Genomic DNA, 23,440 nt, shown 5'->3' with positions numbered 1-23,440 from the left:
AAACTAAATTCAGATACCACATATTAATAAAAGTTAAAAGTATTCCCTAGATGTTATTTAAAGTTTCCAAAAACAGTCCCATATCTCAGTCAAAGTTAATGTAACCAGAATTTCCATGGGAATTTCTGTCAGTTCAGGGTAGTTGGAACTGGCTAATGTAAATAACCACAACCCAGCCTCCACCCACTGACTATATTGCCTGATAATAGAGGCCTAGTTTTTATTTTGGAAAGGTGTGTTAAAGAAATATGACGTTTTGGTGTGGACTAGAGCTAGTATTTGATAAGAGAACTTTATGAGATGAGTTTGTAGAAGCTAGAGACGAAACTAAACTTCAATTTGTTATTAAACTAAATGTTGTGGAATCTTAGAAGTTTTTCTTTTGTATGCAATCCAAAATGAACTAAAAGCTCTACTGGAATACATTGTTAGCGTATAATGTTATGACTCACATCCTTGAGAAAAAGGAAATGCTACATGTGCAAATAGTTTTACAGAAGTTTATACCAGACTGAGTTTCTATTCCTTCTAATAAGCCCTAAGAATGTGAAATAGTTACCCAAGGGTATATGCTTCTCCTGGTTTAAAGGTAACTTGTAGCAGAGTTGCAAGTGGGAATTCTGAAGCCAATGCTTATTTTCATATTACTGCAGATATGCCAAACCCACAAAAAAAAACAAAACCAAACCGCAGAAATTGGGCTTGTTTTGGGCTTAATTGGCTTGTGAGTTGCTTGTTGACCAGTTTTGGGGTTGTAGCTTGTTGGGCTTGTAACTTGTTGCTTCTTTTTTTTCCATTGGCTCCCGGCAAGGGCGGGCAAGCAGGGGCAAGGGGTGGGGGAGTCAGGGGTGCACAGCGGGCCCACCAGTCCCAGACTGCACGGCAGGATGATCTAGTCACAGAGTGTTTGGGTTCTTAGGGATTGGCTTGTTTTGGCCTCATTTTGAAATGGGATTAGCTTGATTGTTGGCTTATTGCAAAAGTCTGGGTGCTTATTTACCATGTGAAAGTTGGCAACTGTATATTGCTACCCAGAATGCTGTAGTTCACAGATGAGGCTATTGGGTGAGATTGGAAAATGAACTAAAAGGTTTGACAGGTTTCAGAGTAGCAGCCGTGTTAGTCTGTATCCGCAAAAAAAAAAAACAACAAAAAAAAAACAGGAGTACTTGTGGCACCTTAAAGACTAACAAATTTATTTTAGCATGACATGCTAAAAAGGTTTGACATGTTTCTGGGAACAATTGCTTTCTATGTACTGTGGAAGAAATGAGCAAAGTATTTTTTGGTTTTAGCCTATCTGATAAGTGAATCAGTGTTCATAGTAGCTTAACTGAACTCTGTGCAGAAGGGTATGTAAAAGTGGGTCTCCACAGAAAGAAATGGTTGTATAGCAAATGTAACTGGGTGAGATCTTTGTTTGGTTTTATCCTCAAGTTATTTCTCTGAAAAAAGCAACTGGTCAATAAATGCTGTTCCAGCTCTTTACCCAGGCCGGCTTGTGCCAGCGCCGTAGGTGTTATTGCAACAGCGCTGATCATCACGCGGGCAGGAGGCTAGGAGCGGCGCTACCCTACCCTGCCGCCTCGCCTTTCCTACGCCAACGCGGGTCTGGCGGGGCTCCAGGCCCAGGCCCAGCCCCGCGCGCGCGGGGTGACCGCCAGGGGGCACCCCCCGCTCACAGCCAGGCTCTGTGGGAGCGGGGCAGGGCGGCGCAGAAGGGGGGCGAGGGATGTGGGGGTCCCACCATAGCCCCCCCCACGCCGTGAGATGGGGTGATAAGGCCCCTGCCCCTGAACTATGGGGCGGACCGACGAAGACTCCCCCTCACTTTGCAGCGCGCGGCCCGCTCGGCGCCGCCCATTTGTAATGTGGGGACGGTCCATCGGCCTGCCCTTCAGCGTCCCAAAGCCAGCCATGTGCGCATGCGCAGAAGCTAGCGCTAACTACTTCCAGGCTCGGCCCCCCCCCGCTCCCCAGCGGAAGTGCGCGCGAGAAGAAGCCGAGGCTTGAGAGAGGCTTGGGCTTAAGCCTAAGAGGTCGCGTGGCTCCCTCGCGCCGCTAGCCGGTTTGTTTTGCGACGCCGTCGCTGTTTTACGGCCCCGTGGTTGCTATGGTAACGGAAGGGCGCCTAGTCTGGAAGAACTGGCTGTTGTGGAGTCTGGGGCCCTCACTGGGCAGCCCGTGACCCGGCTCAGCCTCAGCCACCGGCATAGGGGCGCCGGCGAGAGTCGCCCCGCGCCTCAGAGTAGGTGCGTGGCCTGTACGCATGGCAGAACATCACGCCTCGGGCCTGCCTTGGTCGCGCCCCGCTCGGGGGGGGGGGGGAGCCCCCGCCCCCGCCCCCGCCCCTCCCCTCCGCTGTGCCCCGCTCCGTGGAGAGGAGAGCCCTGCCAGGGCCTCCTGACTGGACAGGGCCTGGCTGTCCCCTCTGCCCTCGTTATTTGCGTGCTGCCGTAAGCATACCCTGTGATAGGTGGGGAAAGGCAATGCCTGATTCCCACAGCCCGGCGCAGGGTGTTGCTGCTTACAGCTGTGCAAAGATGTTAACAGTCTGGTGGGAGTGGAGCAGTCTGACCTGGTTGTGATTTTTACATCCACTTTGCCCAGGCCTAAGTTATACGGGGTGCCCAACAGTAGAGAATAAGTCAGCGTGTGTTACAAATGTTAGCTAGCTGGTTATTTGGTTTACTGGTCTCCCACAGGACAAATACAGCACTCTTAAAAATGTTTGGCTATTCCTTCCCATCTTTTCGTTCATGTGTGCTATATTGTTGATGGGTTTGTGGCAGTAGGCATATTTTAATAATAATAGTCAACATAGAAATGCTCTCCCTTTTACCTTCTCTACACTATTGAGATATAGACAACAGCCTCTGATTTGCCACCAATGACGCTGTTGATTGCCCATTTTGTTAAATTGTTGAAGAGTACTATAGTGCTATTTCCTACACCACTACTTATGCATGGAAGGAGCTTCCAGTAAAAACAAAAATCTACAAAACACCACATTGTTCTTTTTTAAAGCTCTTTAAAATCCTTCCACCCTGTCATGATGCCTACAGAACAGTTAACAATAGTTAGGCAGTATGCTGGGATTGGTTCTTATTGTAACTGTCTTACTGTTACTTTGTGCTACCCTGTCTGTCGTATCCATCTGTTGTCTCTCCTCTTAGATTGTAAACTTTTTTAGACAGGGACTGTTTCTTTGCTATATGTTTGTACAATGCATAGCATCAAATGCCTTTAGATGCAATACAAAAAATGAGAATAACTTGTTAAAGAAATATTTCTTGGTGTATAGTCTAGTGATTAGAGAATGGGAGTTGGGAGACCTGGGTTTTATTGGTGATTTGCAATGCTGGGAATGATGTCCAAGTATGTAAAATAAACCAGCTTCTAAAATATTAAAAATGTCTTTTTCTGCTCTTTGTCTTTAGCTTATCATTGTTTAGGGAAAGGTTACTATTGGAAAATGGTAGAAGCAGTTTTCCATGCCCCAAGAAGGAAAAGAAGAGTGTTTGAGTCATATGATTCTCCATTCCCTATTCCTGCCTCACAGGAAGACATCTGTGGAAAGTATTTCAAGATATACCAGGCTGAAATTATTAACAACAATGTAATTGTGAGGAACCCCAAAGATATAGAACAGCTGTACAGCAAGGTAACATTCCATGTTTGAATTCTCTATGTTCAATGCATGCTATTTGTGGTATCGCTAACCTCTGTAAACAACATTCTCTAGCATAATTTGATCTGTGTTACATATGAAATTTATAAGCATTTTATTCCTAACATGAAAAAAATATATATTTTAGAGTAAAATGGTAATACAGCATCAGAAGTCATAAAACTAGCAATAAAGATAATTCTTTATTCCTAATGCCCAATGATAAGGTCAGTAATAAGGCAATAGAATAATAAGGTCAATAGGATTTATAGTAATTAGTACTGTATTTTACTGAATATCATGCAAGTACTTGCCTGTTCTTGGAACCTCACTTAATCATCAGTATAAAAATAATATATTCTAAAAATTATTAATAGTGCCTTGATTTAAAAAAAATGAAGTTTTATGCTTATGCAATTGTTTAGGATTAATAAAGAAAACATTTTTTAATCTCTAAACTCTATATGTCTAATGTTGGATTAATTGTTAGATGTTAAGTAACAAACCTTAGATCAGTCAGGAAACTTAAGCTGGTGCAGAATGCAATGGCCTGGCCATTAAGTGGCCGCACATGTCACTGGTACTCCGTGATATGCTGTGAATACCTTTTGGTTTCTGAATTGAATTTAAGGTGCTGGGTTTGATTCATAAAGCCACAAATAATTTGGTACCTCACTACTTGAAAGATCGCCTCTATCCTTGTGTCATACTACCACAGATGAAATTGGCAGTGGCACTTAAGCTGACTACCTCTCAATTTAAAAGAGAGAGGGCTGTTGATAGTACATTCTCTGTGAAGAGACCCTAAGCTTTGCAACAGACTTTCACTCCTGTTCTAAAATAGCCCATATCTATTCACCTTCGCAGCATTCTGCAAGAAATTTATTTACGTGGACTACTGCAGAGGTGGTTCTTTGAGAAAATTCACGTTTTGGGGTGGGTGAGTTTGGTGTTCGGTGGTTGATTTAATTGTGGTTTTGTAATTTTATGATAGGGGCATCTAGATCTTTGGATAGGTATTCCTTTTTATTTTTTGTATCAATAATTCTGATCAACTTTTTTTTTCCCCTGCACCTGCAGGGCTATTTTGGAAAAGGTATTCTTTCGAGAAGCAGACCAGAATACAATATTTCAGACCCTTTATTGGTTGCTAAGTGGCAAGGTAAATCATACTACTTTCCACTCTCTTGACAGTTTAGTAATATCCACTTGGTTTGTCCTAATTATTAATTGCAGATACATGCATGTAGATCATTGCATTGCAAAACACTTGTAAATAACATTTTCTCTTTTAATGCAGATGCCAAGATAAACATGCCCATACTCTCATCAAAAAAGTAAGTGCAACTTTCTTACTGTATCCTAAGTTAGTAAAGAAACAGTTCATTTGGCTTCATGTTTTAGCCCAATGGTTCCCAAACTGGCTTGTAAAAAGGCCGATTCACATAGTTTTGTTTCTCTTCCTTGTTTCCAGTTCCTAAATCCCAAAGACAGATAAAATATTAGATAACATTCCTAGCATTGTTTTTTCCATGTAAGCTTTGGGAGCTTTGCTTGAGTAAGCAGTGCGAATTAGAGCCAAGAGTGTATTCACTATAATATGAGCAAACGAGTCATGATTGTATGAACATAGAAGGAAACCTTTATACTTCTGCAACAAAAAAGGGGGTTATTCTGGGGCAGGCTGTTTTTAATAGTTTTCCTATTTGCTTACTAGGTTCATTCAGAATGGGCAGAAATAGTCTTTAACGCTTAAATACAATTTTAATGTTTTACATAAAATTTTAATCTGACAGAGTGTGATCTTTTTCCTGAGTTTGCCTGCATGATGACTTCAGATTTAGCACTTTTGTTTTATTATGCAGAAAATAAGTTAGGGAATTGGTGGGGGTTTTTTGTTTTTAATTCAACCAACTAGTTTAAGAAACAACCAGTGAGGGGCGTAAATTAGTTGCTGTATTATTTTTCATACCCATAGGATTACAAAATGTAGTCTTTTATGATTACCAGTTCAAGTTAAACACATGCCAAATGGTTCTTTCATCCCCCCTCCCCCAATAATCAGATGTATGCTACTGCAGAAATACATATTACCAATATTAATTTTATTTTGTGATAGTGCAATTAACCACTTCAGATTTCAGTAGGCATCGTGACAGCCCCATTATTGCAGGGTATACAGCATGCTTCATAGCATTTTATTCAGATGAATAAAATGCTATGTACTGTAAGTGCTATTGTATGGTAATCAAGTACAGTACAATAAAAGTTTGTCTATTTTATTTGGTGATGAAAGATATGGAACCAGAGCCATCCCTTGGGTAGGGCGAATCGGGGCGGCCGCTCTGGGCCCCGCGTTTGGGCGGTGCAATTAGCCGGCGTGGTCAGTCCCGGAAGAGATGAATTTGTCACCTCCACCTGAGCCCCACACACGCACACTTGCTCCAGGCCCTGCACTTTGGGGCGCCCTGCAGGCCAGTGCGACTGGCTGGCGCAGTCGATCCCGGAAGGGAGGAATCCATCACTTTCACCCTGGGCCCCGCTCCCCTCTAGGGACAGCCCTGTATGGAACCACCTTCTATAATATGACAGTAACATTATATATGCTGATCAAAATTTTTAATAGTTTAAAACCAGTCTGTAGTAAATAGCGTTGGATGATTCATGGCTTTCCTTTTGAAGAAATTTTGAAGGGAAGGATTTGAATTTGAATGTTCATCTGCATAACTTGTTTTGATTTTAACTGTTCTTATAATGCTTTTGTTTCCTACTTAATTGCCATCTCTAAATTTCAGTTGGGGAAGTAAAGTATTTTACTACTACTACTACTTGCACTGTTAGTTTTAAAACTATGTAGCTGACTGTAATGGTCTTTATAACAGTAGTTTGGGACTTTTGTCTTAAATTAGGTATCAAAATAATTTCCTATAGAAATAACATTTGTCAGTTTAAAAATTTCACTTCTCTCTGAAAATTCTATGCCTACTGTTACAAGTAACAACTAGAATTATGATAATTGAAAAAGATTTAGAATTGATTTTTAACACTTTTTATACTTATTTCCCCTATATAGTCAATCCGTTTCTTCCTGCTTGTGTGCATCTCTTACACAGCAAGAGAGAGAAAAAGTGTTAAAAATAAGAAACTGTGATTGCATAGTCACATAATTGGCAGAGAGACACATTCTCATGTTGATAAATGCAAAGAAATGTACATTGGAAAACATAATCCCAACTATACATATAAAATGATGGGGTCTAAATTAGCTGTTACCACTCAAGAAAGAGATCTTGGAGTCATTGTGGATAGTTCTCTGAAAACATCCACTCAATGTGCAGCGGCAGTCAAAAAAGCGAACAGAATGTTGGGAATCATTAAGAAAGGGATAAATAATAAGACAGAAGATATCATATTGCCTCTATATAAATCCATGGTACACCCACATCTTGAATACTGCATGCAGATGTGGTCGTCCCACCTCAAAAAAGATATTTTGGAAAAGGTTCAGAAAGGGCAACAAAAATGATTAATGGTATGGAATGGCTTCCATATGAGGAGAGAGTAATAAGATTGGGACTTTTCAACATGGAAAAGAAACAATGAAGGCGGCCAGGGGGGTGGGGTGGATATGATAGAGGTCTATAAAATATGACTAGTGTGGAGAAAGTAAATAAGGGAGTGTTATTTACTCCTTCTCATTACACAATAACTAGGGGTCACCAAATGAAATTCATAGGTAGCAGGCTTAATACAAACAAAAGGAAGTATTTCTTCACACAATGCACAGTCAACCTGTGGAGCTCTTTGCCAGAGGATGTTGTGAAGGCCAAGACTATAACAAGGTCCAAAAAAAACCTAGATAAATTAATAGAGGATAGGTCTATCAATGGCTATTAGCCAGGATGGGCAGGGATGGTGTCCCTAGTCTCTGTTTGCCAGAAGCTGGGAATGAGCGACAGAGAATGGATCACTTGATTACCTGTTCATTCCCTCTTGGGTACCTGGCATTGGCCACTGTCAGAAGACAGGATACTGGGCTAGATGGACCTTTAGTCTGACCCTGTATGGCCGTTCTTATGCAGTGCCTGAAATGATTTCAAACTATTAAAAAAAACCCTAGATTTCAAGTTGATGTCCTTTTAGTTTAGGTTTATCTTAAAGATTAGTAAGCATTTTTTTTAATATTATAGTCCCGTATTCACTTTTGTACCCTAGACCTTCAATTTTTACTTGCGCTGGTATATCTGACCAAGATATTTTCAAATTTCAAATAGTTGTCTTTAACTAATGTTTGGCCTCAGAGGATCATATGGCCTGGCTGGCGTGTTAAAAGGAAAAAAGAAGCAGAAATCCCACTCCTGTGGCTGCCAAATAGCTGGAGTTGGAGTTCTCCCTACAGCTAACTTTTCTTTGTTATTGGAGGATTTCATGGTTGATTTGGAAATGTGTACTGGAACCCTTTTCCCAGTCATTATTTGAAGAATTGAGGTGACTTCTATCTGAAGTGTCTTAGTTTTTCACAAAAACAACCGTTCTAAACAGTCTAAATAAAAATCATGTATCCTTTCATCAATTTTTTTCTTCCTTGTTATCTGTGATGTCATAATCCTACCAGTTTTCCATTTGCAATAGTGTCTTCCATGATAGACAAAACCTGAGTATCTAATGTAAGGGTACGTCTACACTACGGGACTATTCCGAATTTGCATAAACCGGTTTTGTAAAACAGATTTTATAAAATCGATTGCGCGCGGCCACACTAAACACATTAAATCGGTGGTGTGCGTCCATGGTCCGAGGCTAGCGTCGATTTCTGGAGCGTTGCACTGTGGGTAGCTATCCCGTAGCTATCCCATAGTTCCCGCAGCCTCCCCCGCCCCTTGGCATTTCCGGGTTGAGATCCCAGTGCCTGATGGGGCAAAAATCATTGTCGCGGGTGGTTCTGGGTACAGCCTCACCCCTCCCTCCCTGAGCAGCAGACAACCGTTTCGCGCCTTTTTTTATGCTTGGTGAACTGTGCAGACGCCATAGCACAGCAAGCATGGACCCTGCTCAGCTCCATACCGCAATCGTGAATGTTTTAAACACCTCGCGCACTCTAGTGCAGTCTATGGTGAACCAGGACCTTCAATCCGAGGCGAGGAGGAGGCGGATACGGCAGCGTGGCGATGACAGTGATGAGGACGTAGACACAGAATTCTCTCAAACCGCGGGCCCCTGCGCTTTGGAGATCCTGATGGTAATGGGGCAGATTCTATCCATTGAACGCCGATTTTGGGCCCAGGAAACAAGCACTGACTGGTGGGACCGCATTGTGTTGCAGGTGTGGGACGATTCCCAGTGGCTGCGAAACTTTCGCATGCGTAAGGGCACTTTCATGGAACTTTGTGACTTGCTTGCCCCTGCCCTGAAACGCCGTAATACCAAGATGAGAGCAGCCCTCACAGTAGAGAAGCGAGTGGCGATAGCCCTGTGGAAGCTTGCAACGCCAGACAGCTACCGGTCAGTCGGGAATCAATTTGGAGTTGGAAAATCTACTGTGGGGGCTGCTGTGATGCAAGTAGCCAAAGCAATCACTAAGCTGCTGCTACGAAAGGTTGTGACTCTGGGAAACGTGCAGGCCATAGTGGATGGCTTTGCTGCAATGGGATTCCCTAACTGTGGGGGGGCGATAGATGGAACCCATATCCCTATCTTGGCACCGCAGCGCCAGGGCACCCAGTACGTAAACCGCAAGGGGTACTTTTCAATGGTGCTGCAAGCACTGGTAGATCACAAGGGACGTTTCACAAACATCCACGTGGGATGGCCAGGGAGGGTTCATGACGCTCGCGTCTTCAGAAGCACTACTCTGTTTAAACGGCTGCAGCAAGGGAATTACTTCCCAGACCAGAAAATAACAGTTGGGGATGTTGAAATGCCTGTCGTTATCCTGGGGGACCCAGCCTACCCCTTGATGCCATGGCTCATGAAGCCATACACAGGCAGCCTGGACAGTGGTCAGGATCTGTTCAATTACAGGCTGAGCAAGTGCAGAATGGTGGTGGAATGTGCATTTGGCCGTTTAAAGGCGCGCTGGCGGACATTACTCACTCGCTCAGACCTCAGCCAAACCAATGTCCCCTATGTTATTACTGCTTGCTGTATTCTCCACAATCTCTGTGAGAGTAAGGGGGAGACCTTTATGGCGTGGTGGGAGGCTGAGGCAAATCACCTGGCCGCTGATTACGCGCAGCCAGACACCAGGGAGATTAGAAGAGCACACCAGGAAGCGGTGCGCATCAGAGAAGCTTTGAAAACGAGCTTCATCAATGGCCAGGGTACAGTGTGACTGCTGTGTTTGTTGATGAACACCCAACCCCCTTGATTGACTCAGTCCCTGTAAGCAACTCCCCCACCCCCTTCAAGTACAGCTTACTTATGCAAATAAAGTCACTCTCATTTAAAAAGCATGCATTCTTTATTGATTCCTTATAAAAAGAGGGAGAGAAGTAAGGGTGTGGTTTGGGAGGAGGATAGGAGGGATGGAGAAGGCCATTTAAAAAAAAAAATTCACAGTAACGACAGCCTTCTGGTTGGGCTGTCCACGGGGGTGGAGTGGGCGGGTGCACGGAGCCTCCCCCCACGCGTTCTTACACGTCTGGGTGAGGAGGATGTGGAACAAGGTGAGGGTTGAGGGTGGTTATACAGGGGCTGCAGCGGCACTCTGTGATCATGCTGCCTTTCCTGAAGCTCCACAAGACGCCGGAGCATGTCAGTTTGATCACGCAGCAGCCCCAGAGTTGCATCCCGCCACCGCTGATCTTCCTGCCGCCACCGCTGATTTTCCTGCCGGTCTTCCTGCCGCCACCTCTCATCTCGGTTGTCCCTCCTGTCCTCACGTTCATCCCTCCTGTCCTCACGTTCACTGGCCTCTTTCCTGTAATTTGAAACCACGTCCTTCCACTCATTCAGATGAGCTCTTTCATTGCGTGTAACTTCCATAATATCCGAGAACATCTCATCTCGCGTCTTCTTTTTCCTCCGCCTTATCTGTGCTAGCCTTTGGGATGGAGGAGGGATGGTTGAAAAATTTGCAGCTGCATGAGGGAGATAAATATTTAGAAAGATACATTTTACAGAACAATGATTATACTCTTTCACAGTGAAAAGAAGTATTCACCTAGCACATGTGATTTCCCTACAAGGTCGCATTTTTAATCTTAATAGTGAGTGCCTGCAGCTCTGGAGTTACAGATCTCACAGACACAGGTCCAGGCATCAGAATTCAGCTTGCATGCGGCCATGGTAAGCCACTGTCTTTCTGCTTCTGTAGTGATGTACCCCTCCCCCCCAACGCATGGCTAATACCACGCTAGCTCCCTGCTAATCAACAACCTTCCCCCCCCCCCACCCACTGCGTGTCTGGGACCTTGGGGAAGATCGCCGGTGACCAAACACAGAAAAGATCATAGGCATTTCACTCCTCCCCTCCCCCCGCTTCGCTACGTGCAGGAAAGTTTTTTTTTAAGCTGATGCAGTCCACGAACCCAGTAGAAAAATGGCCACCCCCCTTACTTAAATTCCTGATTTTTAACCAGGTTATCCTGAACGATATCACTTTGCTGAGGATAACAGAACAAGATAAAGAACGGATGCTTCTTGAATGCCAGCAGTCACCGGGACCATACGCTGCTATGCTTTGCCACGCAATGATACCTGATTACTTGCTACATGCATGGCGTGGTAAAGTGTCCTACCACGGTGGGCGGAACAAGGCTGCCTTGCCCAGAAACCTTCTGCAAAGGCTTCTGGAGTACCTACAGGAGCGCTTCATCGAGATGTCCCTGGAGGATTTCCTCTCAATCCCTGGACATGTTAACAAACTTTTCTAAGTAACTATACTGTCTGCGAATGCATCCCAAGTCCTCAGGGCAAATCAATCATTAAAAAAGGCTTGCTTAAAAAACAATGTTTGCTATTTGCAAAGGTACACTCACCAGAGCTCCCTTCCATGGCGTCATTGTCTGGGATAGTGGCTTGTGAGGGCTGGGAGGACGGTAATTCCGTCAGGGTGATAAAAAGCTCCTGGATGCTGGGGCTCACGGAGTGCTGTGTGCTCTCTGCTATGTCTTCCTCCTCTTCTTCATCTTCATCTTCCCCGTCTGCATAATCCTCAGCCATGGCAGAGATTACAACCCCCACCTCGGAATCCACCATCAGGGGTGGGGTACTTGTGGCGCAGCCCCCTAAAATTGCATGCAGCTCAGCATAGAAGCGGCATGTTTTTCGACCTGCCCCGGACCTTCCGTTTGCTTCTTTGGTTTTCTGGTAGCCTTGTCTGAGCTCCTTAACTTTCACTCTGCACTGCACTGAGTCCCGGCTGTGGCCTTTATCCGTCATAGCCTTAGAAATTCTTTCAAATACTTTTTCATTTCGTCTTTTGGAACGCAGTTCTGTTAGCACTGAATCCTCTCCCCAGATAGCGATCAGATCCAGTACCTCCCGTGCAGTCCATGCTGGGGCTCTTTTACGATTCTCAGGAGACTGCATTGTTAACTGTGCTGATGAGCTGTGCGTGGTCACCTGTGCTGATGAGATGAGATCTCCACGCTGGGGAAGCAGGAAATGAATTTCAAAAGTTCGCGGGGCTTTTCCTGTCTACCTGGCCAGTGCATCCGAGTTCAGAATGCTGTCCAGAGTGGTCACTGGTGCACTGTGGGATAGCTCCCGGAGGCCAATGCCGTCGATCAGCGTCCACACTAACCCTAATCCGATATTTTAATACCGATACTAGCGTTACTCCTCTCGTTAGGGAGGAGTACAGAAACCGGTTTAAAGAGCCATTAAAATCGATATATGGTGCCTCCTAGTGTGGACGGTTGTGGCGTTAAATCGGTTTTACGCTCCTAAAACCGGTTTAAATGCGTAGTGTAGACCAGGCTTAAGAAAGAAAGCAGAATTTTTTTATTTTGGGAGGCTTGGGGGTGGAACAGCAAGGATTTCAGATCTTCTTTATACATCATAAAGGAGCAAAGAGAACATGTCCAGTTTTTTTGCCATTTGCACTTTAAGGCTTGCTATTTAGTAGACCTTCTTAAAGTACCTTCAAATTACCAAATACCTATAATTTTAGAGTTTGAAGACTGAAATATGTCACAGTCTTAGGAGATATAAATGTATAGAGTTAAAAACATTTCCTAAATGAGTTAAATATCTTGCTGATCTTCCTTGTGTTCCGATCTCCTATTTTAGAACTGCAAAAAGAAATAAAACAAACATTTATTTTTTAATTTGGAAAGACCTTTCCAGATCTTTATCATATTACTGTTTGACAGCCTGTTCAAATCACATTTACAAGACCGCTCTTCTTCAACCATAAACTATTTACAATAGTATCACTTAGTTTACTTTAGAATGACCTTTCCAAGGGCATTTCTGAATAAGTTGGGCCTAAATATATCCAAGGCACAGCACCCTCAGATACTGATGCATTGATTTGAAACTGTAATTCTGCAAAGATTTGTTTGTAGCTGAGAACTAGTTCGGGACATATTTTGGCATTGGTCTTCAGTGTTCTATTGCCAGCTGTTTAAATCAGCATCCTTAAATTCTACTTTTAGCTACCAGTATAACATATGATGAATGTGAACACTGTTTATATAAAGTCTTCACTGCAGTAGTTGGTAATCATATAGGGCCTGATCCTGAAGTCCCTTCACAGGCAATACTTCCTTTAAGATTTGGTTGAGAATTTTACTGCAGAATTGGGCCTTTAAGCTTTATAGTGTGCTTAGCTTTCATATAGCAGCCATTAGGAAGTGTCTTCTCTTCAGACTTCATTTGTTCCAGATTCTCTGCTGATGTAAATCAGCTTGGCTCCATTAAAGTAAGTTGATCTCCACTGCTTTACACCAGCTGAGGATTTGTCTCTAAATCTCATGCCAAAGTCAGCCTGTTTCATTAGCCTTCAGTGGATTTAAACCCACTTATACTTGAGCTGAAACACTGTTAAGTCTTTTCCTTTAAATACATTCAGAATTTAAGATTTAAAAGGTGAATTAGTCCAGTATAATTTTTTTGTAGGCTTCATGTTTAGATAAGTTTGTGTTGTTCAGCTGCTTGTTAAGAAGTGCCATCTGTTTTTCACTCAATCCTCACTATAACATTCTCTTTGGGATCCCAGCATGTAGCTACAAGTAAATATGTAATTATTTTTAAAATATATAGAAAGCTTAATGTTATGGTGATCTTGAGTTGTGTTTATTTTCTACAGTATCACAGCACTATAGAATACCAAAGAGTCTTATAAATTGGTTACTCTCCATTTTAACTAGTGTGTTGGATCAGTTTAAAAAACATCCCTTAGTTGATATATAAAACATACTTCCATAATTCATTTTTAATTTTAAAATATTAACATTCATTTCTATATTGTATTGTTGGTTTTAATTAGAGCTGTCGATTAATTGCAGTTAACTCATGTGATTAAAAAAATCACGATTAATTGCACTGTTAAACAATAGAATACCAATTGAAATTTATTAAACATTTTGGATGTTTTTCTACATTTTCAAATATATTGATTTCTGTTACAACGCAGAATACCAGGTGTACAGTGCTCACTTTATATTATTTTTATTACAAATATTTGCACTGTAAAATGATAAACAAAAGATAGTATTTTTCAGTTCACCTTATACAAATACTGAAGTGCAATCTCTTTATCGTGAAAGTGTAACTTACAAATGTAGACTTTTTTTTGGTTACATAACTGCATTCAAAAACAAAACAATGTAAAACTTTAGAGCCTATAAGTCCACTCAGTCCTCCTTGTTCAGCCAGTTGTTAAGACAAACAAGTTTGTTTACATATATGGGTAATACTGCTGCCTCCTTATTATTTACAACAGGGGTAGGCAACCTATGGCAAGCGTGCCAAAGGCGGCATGCAAGCTGATTTTCAGTGGCACTCACGTTGCCCAGGTCCTGGCCACCGGTTTGGGGGAGCTCTGCATTTTAATTTAATTTTAAATGAAGCTTCTTAAACATTTTTTAAAAATCTTATTTACTTTACATACAACAATAGTTTAGTTACATATTATAGACTTATAGAAAGAGACCTTCTAAAAATGTTTAAATGTATTACTGGCACGCGAAACCTTAAATTAGAGTGAATAAATGAAAACTCGGCACACCACTTCTGAAAGGTTGCCAACCCCTGATTTACAATGTCACCTGAAAGTGAAAACAGGCATTTGCATGGCACTTTTGTTGCCGGCGTTGCAAGGTATATTAGTGCTAGATATGCTAAACATTCGTATGTCCCTTCATGCTTCAGCCACCATTCCAGAGGACAAGTGTCCATGCTGATGGTTTCTGCAGAGCGGACCGACACATGTTCATTTTCGTCATCTGAGTCAGATGCCACCAGCAGAAGGTTGATTTTCTTTGTTGGTGATTCGGGTCTGTAGTTTGGAGTGTTGCTCTTTTAAGACTTCTGAAAGGATGCTCCACACCAAGTCCCTCTCAGATTTTGGGCAGCACTTCAGATTCTTAAACCTTGGGTCCAGTGTTGTAGCTATTTTTAGAAATCTTACATTGGTACCTTCTTTGCATTTTGTCAAATCGGCTGTGAAAGTGTTCTTAAAACAAACATGTGCTAGGTCATCATCCAAGACAGCTAGAACGTGAAATATATGGCAGAATGTGGGTAAAACAGAACAGGAGACATACAATTCTCCCCCAAGGAGTTCAGTCACAAATTTAATTAACACGTAATTTTTTAACGAGCATCATCAGCATGGAAGCGTGTCCCTTGGAATGGTGGCTGAGGCATGAAGGGGCATACAAAAATTTAGCATATCTGGCACGAAAATACCTTGCAACACCGGCTACAAAACTGCCATGCGAACGTGTCATGTGTCAACTTTCAGGTGACGTAAATAATAAGGAGGCAGCATTATCTCCTGCAAATTGTAACCAAACTTATTTGTCTGAGCGATTGGCTGAACAAGAAGTAGGACTGAGTGGACTTGTAGGCGCTAAGGTTTTACATTGTTTTATTTTTTAATGCAGTTATTTTTTACAAATGTAGCATTATGTAAAGTTCAACTTTCATGATAAAGAGATTGCACTACAGTACTTGTATGAGGTGATTTGAAAAATACTATTGGTTTTTACAGTGCATATTTATTTTATTAAGTGAGCACTGTACACTTGGTATTCTGTGTTGTAATTGAAATCAATGTATTTGAAAACGTAGAAAACATCCACAAATATTTAAATGGTATTCTATTATTAAGAGCAATTAATTTTTTAATCATGTGATTAATTGTTTTAATTGCTTGACAGCCCTAGTTTTAACATATTAGTTGAACAATACTCTGTCCTAGAATCTTCCACTTCTTGTTTTTCCATTATCCAGGTACCAGTGTCATCTAGAATGGGCTAAAAGCCTTATGCAAGAACAGGGACTTGATGACTGCTCCGTTAACAAAATTATTGAAAATTATACTAAGCCATTTGATCTGCCTTTTATGAAAGGGGAAGGAGAAGTTGCACAAAATGATGACTCTTACTGCAGAATGGCTGCAGAAATGGAAAACGTAGAAGACGGAATGAAACTTTCAAGAGATTCTGCCATAAATAATGGAGATTCAGCAGCACCGAATGTTAAATGTCATAACATAAGTACAGACTGCAAGAAAGCTTGTTTGGAAGGTGATTCAGCTTACGATGATCCATTAGCCAACTATGGCTCTGAGGAACTGTATCCATTGGACACTAAAACTATAGTTAAAGTACATTGCCAAAAACACGATGATTTTATTGTGCACTGTGGCTGCAAAGCCGAAGACTATAGCAACCAAGTATTTCATAACTTGGCCAAAGGGAAAGAATATGCTTATGAGTATGTATTGGTGCAGGAAGAAGAAAGCAAATTGTGTCATGAAGCAGCAAATGATAAATCAAATGTAAGCCAAGCAAGTTGTCTTTTTCAGGGGTAACTTATTTTATTTTACTAAATATAGTCAGTGTGTTCTTTTCACAATTCAGTATTGTTGTTGATTTAAATGTTCATCTGTATAGTAAATAAATCACTAATGTTTAATGAAAAGTTAAGGTGGAATCTAAGATGTTTGAAAAATGTCATTTGAATGCAACACATTTCCTTTTTCTTTGGTTGCTTCTTTATAATTTTATTTTTATACTTTTATCTTTTAGTTAATCAAAAGGGAAAAATTGGTATGTAGAAGAAATCCATTTAGGATTTTTGAATATTTGCAACTCAGTCTGGAGGAGGTATGTTTAAATATTGTGAAACTTCTTTTTCTTCTAACATCAGAACAAAGCACTAATCTATGCAATAAATACCTCTTTCTTAAAGAGTGATTTTATTTTGGATTAAAAAAAAAAGTTTTGCACTGTTTTTGGTAAATTTACTAATAATTTTAATGATCTGTAGATTACATGGACATAGTGAAAGACATTCAAGGGACCAGTCCTGCAGATTTTATGCATATGAATAATTCCGTTTATCTCAGAGTGGCTAGTCACATGAGTAAGGACTACAGGAACAGACCTATAATTTTCACATACAATCCTGTATCCCGTCTTTCTTCCAAAAATATCTATACACACTGCTTTAATTAGAATACAGGGTCTACATATGCTGTATGACATATGTGAGTAAAATTCCGATAATGCTGGTTTATCTTTAAAGTCACAATGACATACTTCAGAGGTGATTCTCTGGGAATGTCTCTTTCGGTGGCTTTCAAACTTTTCTTATGCGATAATTCTAGAGTTTGTTGTAACAACAACATGTAAATTTTATACAGGTCTCCATGTGATACAGACAGAATATTTTAACTTACTCTTTTTTTACGTTTTTAGGCATTTTTCTTGGTCTATGCTCTAGGATGTTTGAGTATTTATTATAATGAGGTAAGATGTTACATTTAGTTATCTGTAACTTTTACTCTGAAAGATGCAAAATACTATTGACTTGGATATAGATCACTGTCTCAAACTTCCAACTACTATGACAGAATCACAAACTGCTAATCTCAAAGGCAGCAACTACCAACTAGAGGGATTTGGAAATTTTCTCTTTAGTTGTCTATTTGTATAGATATAAGAATATTGTCCATAAACCTTGTGCAATGCTTTTTATTTAGCAACAAAATACAGATAAACAGGTACCTTCTGTGGAAGAAAGTTTGTGTGTGGAGTTGGTGGGAGAAATACAAGAGAAAAGAGGTAGGGGTGTGAGAGTGAGAGAAGAAGTATGTATAGGAATGTCCCTCCCTTTCATGAAAAAGTTTGCAGTTTGAATTGTAACCACTGTCTTTCATAACAAACAATAGCTTTTATTTTTCTTTACATATATCATCAGTGTAGGGTTCTCACTCTTGAGTCCTGAGCTACCAACATGCAACCTAGCAGAATTCTGCTAGCTCAAAGTTTTTTTTTTTTTGTTTGTTTTTGTTTTTTGTTTTTGGTATTGATTGGTAAACTCCTATTGAAGCAGACTTCTGTTGCAGACAATGGACTTCAATAGTGCTAGCGTCTCAAGTGTAGTCTTTTTGCAATGGGATTATGATGTTTGGTACTTGAATAGAATATTCTACTAAAGATACTGTTTTATGTGCAACATTTCCTGGGTATTTCCCTGTAAGTAAGAGCAGCAGGTTAGTGTAATAATACTAATGTATTTGGTTATGATTTTTAGGAACCTTTAACTATTTTGAAGCTATGGGAAGTTTTTAGTGAAGTGCAACCTAATTTTAGAACTACATACATGGCGTATCACTACTTCCGAAGTAAGGGATGGGTCCCCAAAGTAGGACTGAAGTATGGAACCGATCTCTGTGAGTAGTTTCCTTTAAAAAATGGAATAGCTTTTAACTAAATCTTTAATAGCCAATGCACCACTTAAACTTGACAATGGGGCTGTAAAAGCAGAGCAGATCTCCATAGCTCCTGTGTGGAAGATGACTCAATGCTGCTTAGGCTATAGGCTAGCAGATAAGGTATTAATACAGGCAGAGGCTATGATCTGCACCTGTGCAGATTCATTGGTACCAAAACAGGCTGTAAGTGACTTTGGAGACCTGTAGCTTTGGCCTATAGGCTTGATATTAGCTGTGAAACTGCACTGGAATTCCCCTCATGAGCCAGTCCACCCACTCTGCAGAGAAGCCCAAGTGGAATTAATGAGTGTTTTGGAGTAGTAAGCTTTCTCTGTTTTCACAGCCTGATCCAATTCCTGTTGAATTCTATGGAAATCTTTCCACCAACAGTGGGAGTTGGATTGGAGCATATACTGAAGTTGTAATTCAAATCACTTATTTTTGTTTTGTTATGCTTTCTTCCCAAATGGACATATTCAGTAGTGTCCATACTTCCATAGTAAATAGCTTAAGAATTGTTAAGTAATAATTTCTTGATTACAGTTTTGTAGTTTGAAATGAGTGATAGTATAATTTATCCTCTAATAGAAAATTGTTAAATGATGGCAAACCATGAAGAAAAGCATGTCTGTATAAACTAACAGAATGCTTCTTTTCATTCAGATGAAACTACTATAAGACTCTTAAGGAATGTTTTTGTGTGTGCACTGGGAGTTAACACACAATCCTTATGGTATAGAAGTTGTACCTGAATGCAATTTCTTCACTGTCCACTAAAATACCAACATTTCACCTATTATAATGGTTATCGGTTGCCTGACATCTACATGAGTTTATTTGAGCTTTGTTCTTCGGTGGTTTGCTTTCTGGTCTGAATTTTGTTTCCTATCCACTTTATACAGCACTGGCTTTTGACATGTGCCATGAAATTAAATAGGATCAGCTGAAGCTGGTTGAAAGGGTTCAGCCTCACTCCTCTGATTCTGCAATAGCTTGTTTATGTAATGGGTATGATAGTTATTTAAGGGTTCTGATCTCTGATACTGAGATCCAAAATTGGGAATTCATGATTCTCTGACTAATACAGTATTTCTTTTTGCAGTGCTATATCGAAAGGGTCCCCCCTTTTACCATGCAAGGTTTGGCGTTCACTTTATATTCTGAATATAAAACACTTACTCTGCATTTGACTAGTGTGATTTAACTTCTATTTTTGTTTCAAATGAATGAATACAATTTTCTCTCTTTTCTCCCCACCCCCTTTTTACTGGGATATATTTATCCTAATTAAAAGTATGATTTTCCTGCCTTGTATCTTCTACACCTAAAACAAATTTTTCTAACCAGGAAGGTTAAGCATGCATGATAAGCAAATATTTTGAATCAACATGTCATTTTACTAGAAGCACAAAACAAGAAGTTTGAGAGTGAGTTCATATACAGATATTTAAGAATATAATTGAAGACTACAGAATGCCTCCCTAGGCATCTCTAGATGTCGTATGTGCTGATTGGAATCAGAAAAATGATCTGATTTTCGTAACAGTGTATCTTTTTTATTATGGATGATTTAGGTAATGTTGAGGATAACCTAGGAAAAAAGCCCATAACTCATTATAAGTGATCTCCATTCCTCTGCCAATCAATTTGCATGCCTAATTAGTTATGGGGAGTGAATTAAAGATGGACACATTCAAGAAAACACTGTTGAAAGAAGAGAACCAGGATGGTGGGGTGAGGTGAGGTAGGAGCAGTGGGGAGAGGAACCATCATTCACTGCATCCACCATTTACCTCCTCCCTTGAATGCTTAATTTGTAATGAAAGAGGTAACGGGATTCGAGCTAGGGCCAGCTCCAGGCCCCAGCACGCCAAGCGCGTCCTTGGGGTGGCATGCCGTGGGGGGGGCGCTCCGCTGGTCGGTGGGAGGGTGGCAGGCGGCTCCGGTGGACCTCCCACAGGCGTGCCTGCGGAGGGTCCGCTGGTCCCGCGGCTCCGGTGGACCCCCCGCAGGCATGTCTGCAGGAGGTCCACCGGAGCCGTGGGACTGGCGACCGCCAGAGCGCCCCCCGCGGAGTGCCACCGAGCTTGGGGCGGCGAAATTGCTAGAGCCGCCCCTGATTCGAGCAATTAGGTGCCAGGGCTCAAGCAATTTTTTTACTTTCATAACTGACATGGCAAGCCCAGAGGTGCCAGTGCTATGAACTGCCAAGCCTAGAGGTACCAGACTCAGCCCTGGCAAGGCCTGGCACAAATTAAGTATTGCATCCACCACTTCCTCTTTGTCTAGTAGAAACAGATGCAGGTCTTATGGCTTGTCTGCAGCCTACAGGTTTGTTGTTTGGCTATGACAGTCACAATAGCCAAATATTCTCAGGCTGAAGTTTTTAAATTACAGGATTTTTAAGTGACCATAATTTTCTCTTTGTAATCTATTCTTTGGGTTTATTTTCCAGTTACTCAGTCATTGCTGAACTGGTTAATGACAACTTTGTAGGGTTACTGCGCAGACCGCTCAACTGGATGTCTTTGTCTGGCTTGAACAGAACAACAATGAATGTTTCTAAGGTAACAACATAAGATACTGATTCTGCATCTAGAAATAGTTTTAACTGGTAAATGTAATAGTTTAGCTTGGAGATGTTTTGAGGAAAAGCAACACTGGACTTGGATCAGAGTTTGGGTTCTGAGCATGATTGCTTCATATTTAGGCTGGGGGGCACCACACACTAGTAGTGTTTGAATACATCCTTTCCTGGCCAGTATTTGTAGCAGTGTTGATAGGTTCTAAGGGATCCACATCCAGGTCTCCTTGGTTGGAGTGGGAGGGTCACATCTGTGCAGGCTCTTTGAAAGTTATTGGGGGAAATAAAGGGGTGCAGAATGGGGAAGTCCTGGAGTGACATTCCTTTCTAACTCAGCACTCCAAACTTCCTTCCACCTCATCTCACCTACCCAAATAGGAAAGTATTTTGGATGTGCAAACTTCTAAAAGGTTACCAGTACTATATGACCTGTCTATATAGATAATTCTACTATGCCAGTTACCAGGGTATCCAGGTGTCACATGAGTGGTAATGTCTGACTCAAGGCAGATACACAAATGGATGTGTTCTCTCCTCAGTTTGTATAATGCTTGTTAATGGGAACTTGTATATACCTCTTAATTTGCCGAAGAGATGAGATCAGTTGTTCAAACTAAAAACCTGAGATTCTAATTTAAAACCTGTTTCAAAAAATCAGTTGAAGCTTGTACATTTGTCTCACATAAAGAATATTTGTGTATTTATTTGTCAACAGGAACTTATGTTATGCTATTTGATTAGACCGTGTGATATGACTGAGAAAGAAATGTCATCACCAGACTGTCTAAAAAGAATTAAAGTTCAAGTAAGTTGTGCTCCGAATTATTTCTTCATCTTTGCTAGCTGAGCAATCCTTTGGGCTTGGCTATACTGGAGAGTTGCAGCGCTGGTGGAGGCTTTACAGTGCTGCAACTTAGTAACTGTCCACACCTGCAAGGCACATCCAGTGCTGCAACTCCCTGGCTGCAGCGCTGGCTGTACACCTGGTCTGCTTGGGGTATAATGAGTGCAGCGCTGGTGATGACGAGCAGCGCTGCAAGTGTGGCCACGCACCAGTGCTGTTATCGGCCTCCAGGGTATTAGGACATATCCCAGAATGCTTTTAACTAAATTACTCTCTTTGTTTTGTTGTGAACTCGGGGCTCCGGGAGCTGCTTATCTAAAAAACAAACACAGCTCTTGTTTGCTGTGATCAATCTGTAACTGACTGTGAACAATCAATTGAGATAACCCACTGCCTTGCTGTGAATGAGGCAGGCAGGGGGGATGAGTGTTTGCTTGAGGAGAGAAATGGGGGAGAAGAGGGGAAAAAGGGAGTCCGTTGGAGCAGCTGCTTATCTGGTCTGCAGGCTATTTGCAGTTAAGAGTAAATGAGGGGTCGAGGAAATTTTCAGATTTTGCAAGGCAGGAAGCCTGACACACAGTGTTGGCTCCAAAAATCCACTCTCTCCCCCCCCACTCCCTGTCACACTCCACCCCACCCCCCTCTTTTGAAAAGCATGTTGCTGCCACTTGAACGCTGGGATAGCTGCCCATAATGCACCACTCCCAACAGCGCTGCAAATGTGGCCACACTGCAGCGCTGGTAGCTGTCAGTGTGGCCACACACCAGCGCTTTCCCTACACAGCTGTACGAACACAGCTGTAACTCCCAGCGCTGCACATCTGCAAGTGTAGCCAAGCCCTTTGAGGCAGTTGAAGACTCCAGATCCCTAGCATAGCAGCACACTTTAATTTTTGCTTTCTCTCTGGCATGTTTCAAATTCTGGAGAGCACAAGACCGTAATGTTGAGCATCCTAGATTCTGTTGCACCCCAGAGTTGGTAGAAATTCATTGAAGGGCAGGCCTGGCACAGAGATAGCTGGTCCCAAAGTTAATCCTTTTAAATGTAGGTTGGAGGCATCAAGAATTGCTGCTACCGAGTTATGACTGGCATGACAGGAGGGAGTGGGGGAAGCTTTTTATTTTTTGCTCTTGTAATAGTCCATGTTTCTATTTCAGGAACTGATTGTAAATCGTTGGGTCTCTTCCCGAGAGCGCAGTGAACAAGATGAACTATAATAAGATGGACTAAGAAATCCAGTGTTAAAGAAGCAAATATTATAAACAAATTTAGGTTGAGAAAAGTCTAATCTTTACATGGCAGAGCTGTGCCATATTCCTGTTTAAAATTGTACAGAACATGGAGTATGCTGTGTACTATCAGAGAAAGTTGTACTGAAAAAACATAATGGATAACTGTATTTGTCCATGTGAAAAAAAATTAAAGAAATCTCTTCCCAGTCGAAC

The 23,440-nt window shown here is 41.5% G+C and overlaps 1 protein-coding gene across 4 annotated transcripts; it reads left to right on the top strand.

The window, feature by feature from the left end:
• Positions 1 to 1,037: 1,037 nt before the first annotated feature.
• On the top strand, positions 1,038 to 23,440 carry TSEN2 (tRNA splicing endonuclease subunit 2). 4 transcript variants are annotated; one of them, XM_045023127.1, is made up of 12 exons: positions 1,038 to 1,090; positions 3,441 to 3,664; positions 4,751 to 4,832; positions 4,971 to 5,007; positions 16,076 to 16,625; positions 16,876 to 16,953; positions 17,548 to 17,598; positions 18,386 to 18,524; positions 19,669 to 19,705; positions 21,022 to 21,133; positions 21,866 to 21,955; positions 23,153 to 23,440. In XM_045023127.1, the coding sequence occupies exons 2-12, from the start codon at positions 3,476 to 3,478 to the stop codon at positions 23,210 to 23,212; spliced, it is 1,425 nt and encodes a 474-aa protein (XP_044879062.1). In that variant the 5' UTR covers positions 1,038 to 1,090; positions 3,441 to 3,475; the 3' UTR covers positions 23,213 to 23,440. The 4 variants fall into 4 exon arrangements, with proteins under 4 accessions (XP_044879062.1, XP_044879063.1, XP_044879061.1 ...); XM_045023128.1 differs by lacking the exon at positions 1,038 to 1,090 and adding an exon at positions 1,958 to 2,068; XM_045023126.1 differs by lacking the exon at positions 1,038 to 1,090 and adding an exon at positions 2,115 to 2,252.

Source organism: Mauremys mutica, chromosome 7 (assembly GCF_020497125.1).
Source record: "Mauremys mutica isolate MM-2020 ecotype Southern chromosome 7, ASM2049712v1, whole genome shotgun sequence".
Classification (NCBI taxonomy): Eukaryota; Metazoa; Chordata; order Testudines; family Geoemydidae; genus Mauremys; species Mauremys mutica.
The sequence above is the reverse complement of the archived record's forward strand: the minus strand, read 5'-3'. Positions and strand labels throughout refer to the sequence as shown.

What these genes read in the sequence shown, in the direction of transcription:
- TSEN2 (XM_045023127.1), top strand. Translation starts at nt 3,476, where the DNA reads ATGGTAGAAGCAGTTTTCCATGCCCCAAGAAGGAAAAGAAGAGTGTTT. An exon ending in TAGAACAGCTGTACAGCAAG is followed by an intron (nt 3,665 to 4,750) that starts GTAACATTCCAT and finishes CTGCACCTGCAG; the next exon opens with GGCTATTTTGGAAAAGGTAT. An exon ending in GAAGTATGGAACCGATCTCT is followed by an intron (nt 18,525 to 19,668) that starts GTGAGTAGTTTC and finishes TTCTTTTTGCAG; the next exon opens with TGCTATATCGAAAGGGTCCC.